This window comes from Lepidothrix coronata, unplaced genomic scaffold (assembly GCF_001604755.1).
Source record: "Lepidothrix coronata isolate B3197 unplaced genomic scaffold, Lepidothrix_coronata-1.0 Scaffold441, whole genome shotgun sequence".
In the NCBI taxonomy this organism is placed as follows: Eukaryota; Metazoa; Chordata; class Aves; order Passeriformes; family Pipridae; genus Lepidothrix; species Lepidothrix coronata.
Genome location: NW_016690621.1, coordinates 57,375 through 59,228, shown reverse-complemented (window position 1 = coordinate 59,228; position 1,854 = coordinate 57,375). Strand labels below are relative to the sequence as shown.

At 67.5% G+C, this 1,854-nt stretch overlaps 1 protein-coding gene across 1 annotated transcript in view; it reads right to left on the bottom strand.

Moving 5' to 3' along the window:
- Positions 1 to 6: 6 nt before the first annotated feature.
- Positions 7 to 1,854, bottom strand: part of TRIM28 (tripartite motif containing 28) — a 10,361-nt gene continuing 8,513 nt past the window's right edge. The window contains exons 12-16 of the mRNA XM_017839608.1: positions 1,641 to 1,852; positions 1,244 to 1,343; positions 1,093 to 1,167; positions 648 to 782; positions 7 to 279 (exon numbers count right to left, since the gene is read on the bottom strand). Coding sequence (XP_017695097.1) covers positions 82 to 279; positions 648 to 782; positions 1,093 to 1,167; positions 1,244 to 1,343; positions 1,641 to 1,852 — 720 coding nt within the window. The 3' untranslated portion in view covers positions 7 to 81. The remainder of the gene's footprint in view (positions 280 to 647; positions 783 to 1,092; positions 1,168 to 1,243; positions 1,344 to 1,640; positions 1,853 to 1,854) is intronic.

Sequence of the window (1,854 nt, the reverse complement as noted above, 5' to 3'; positions counted from 1 at the left end):
GGACCCCGGGGAGGGGGATCAGGACCCTGGAGCAGCAGAATTGGGGTCCCAGGGAGGGTTTCAGGACCCCGGGGAGGGGGATCAGGACCCTGGAGCAGCAGAATTGGGGTCCCAGGATGCCAGAGGTGACTCCGGGTGGTCCCAGCCCCCCTGGAGAGGGGGCTCAGACTGCAGGGGGGTCCCTGGGTGGTCCCAGAATTTCCTGTCCCCGAAGACGCGGCTCAGGCGAGTCTCGAGGAACCTCTGGACGCTCAGCAGGGACTGCAGCCCCACCTTGTCCTGGGGGGGACACAGGAGGTCAGGGGGGCCGGACACCCCCTCTGAGGCCCCAAAGACCCCCCCAGATCCCCAGGGACCCCCAGAGCACCCCAGACCCCTCAGAGACCCCTGCCTTGTCCTGGGGGGACATGAAAGTGAGACCCCTAGAGACACCTCCTGACCCCCACAGGGACCCCCAGATACCCCAGAGGGACCCTCAGACCTCCCCAGGGACCCCCAAATCCCTCCAGAGACCACCCCCAGACCCATTCAGACACCCAGAGAAACCACCAAGCCACCCCGGACCTCCCCAGGGATGCCCAGAGGGACCCCCAGACCCCCCCCCAGGACATTCAGGGACCCCCAGACACTGCTCGGACCCCCCAGACCTCGGTGGTCCCCTGGAGCTGCCCCAGGACCCTCCAGGCGTCCCTGGCGAACTCCTCGGGGGTCCTGTAGGGGGGGCTCAGCTTCTCCTGCAGCTTCGCCCTCATCAGGGTCAGGTCCAGGGCAGGACCACCCTCCTGTGGACACCAAACGGGGTCAGGGGCTACCAAACCATGACTGGGGCCAGTAAGTCCCTGCTTGGGCCTTCAAATGTGCCCTGGGGCTACCAAACCCCTCCCGTGAGCATCAAACTCCGCAAGGGTCACCAAACCCCGGGAGCCCCTGAGGTGTTCACGGTGGTCCCTGTGGCTCAGTAGCCCCCCCGTAGCCCCTGAGGTGTTCACGGTGGTCCCCGTGGCTCAGTAGCCCTCCCGTAGCCCCTGAGGTGTTCCCGGTGGTCCCCATGGCTCAGTAGCCCCCCAGCCCTCCCCGGTAGCCCCCACTCACCGCGAGGCCGCGTGGGCGCTGCAGGGCCCTGCAGGGCTCGTGGCACAGCAGCTCCAGCAGCACCAGCTCACACCTCTGGGGGGAAGAAAGAGGGCAGCCCTGGATCCCCCGGGATCCCTTGGGATCCCCCCGAATCCCCCCCAGGACTCACCTGCTGGTCCAGGGGGCTCAGCCGGGCGGGGGTTCCCTGGCCCGAGGGGGCCTCGGAGGGCGGGGGGAGCTCCTGGCACAGCGAACACGTCCAGTCGGAGCTGCGGATCCAGGGGGAGCCATTGGGAATGGGAGATCCCAGGAGGTTTGGGGCCAGCAACAGGATTCCCACGAGGATCAGGGAAGGGGAAAGAAGACCCCACGATGTTTGGGCTCGGTGGGGGATTCCCAGAGGGATCAGGGGCAGGAGATCCCCCAAGTTTTGGGGTTGTCAGAGGGATTCCCGGAGGGATCACAGACAGGGAACAGACATTCCACAAGGTTTGGAGTCAGTGGGACGATTCCCACAGGGATCAGGGAGGTGACAAGGGGCAGTGGATCCCAGGGAGGTGCCGTACCTGGGCACGTCGAGCAGGGCGGGCAGGTGGCAGTGCAGGTGGAAGCAGCGCTGGCACCGGTCACACATCACCACGGCCCCCGCGCGGCCGCACACCCGGCAGCTCCACCCCACGGGGACACCCTCCGAGGGGACACCCTCCGTGGGGACACCCTCCGTGGGGACACCCTCCGAGGGGACACCCTCCGAGGGGACACCCTCCGAGGGGACACCCT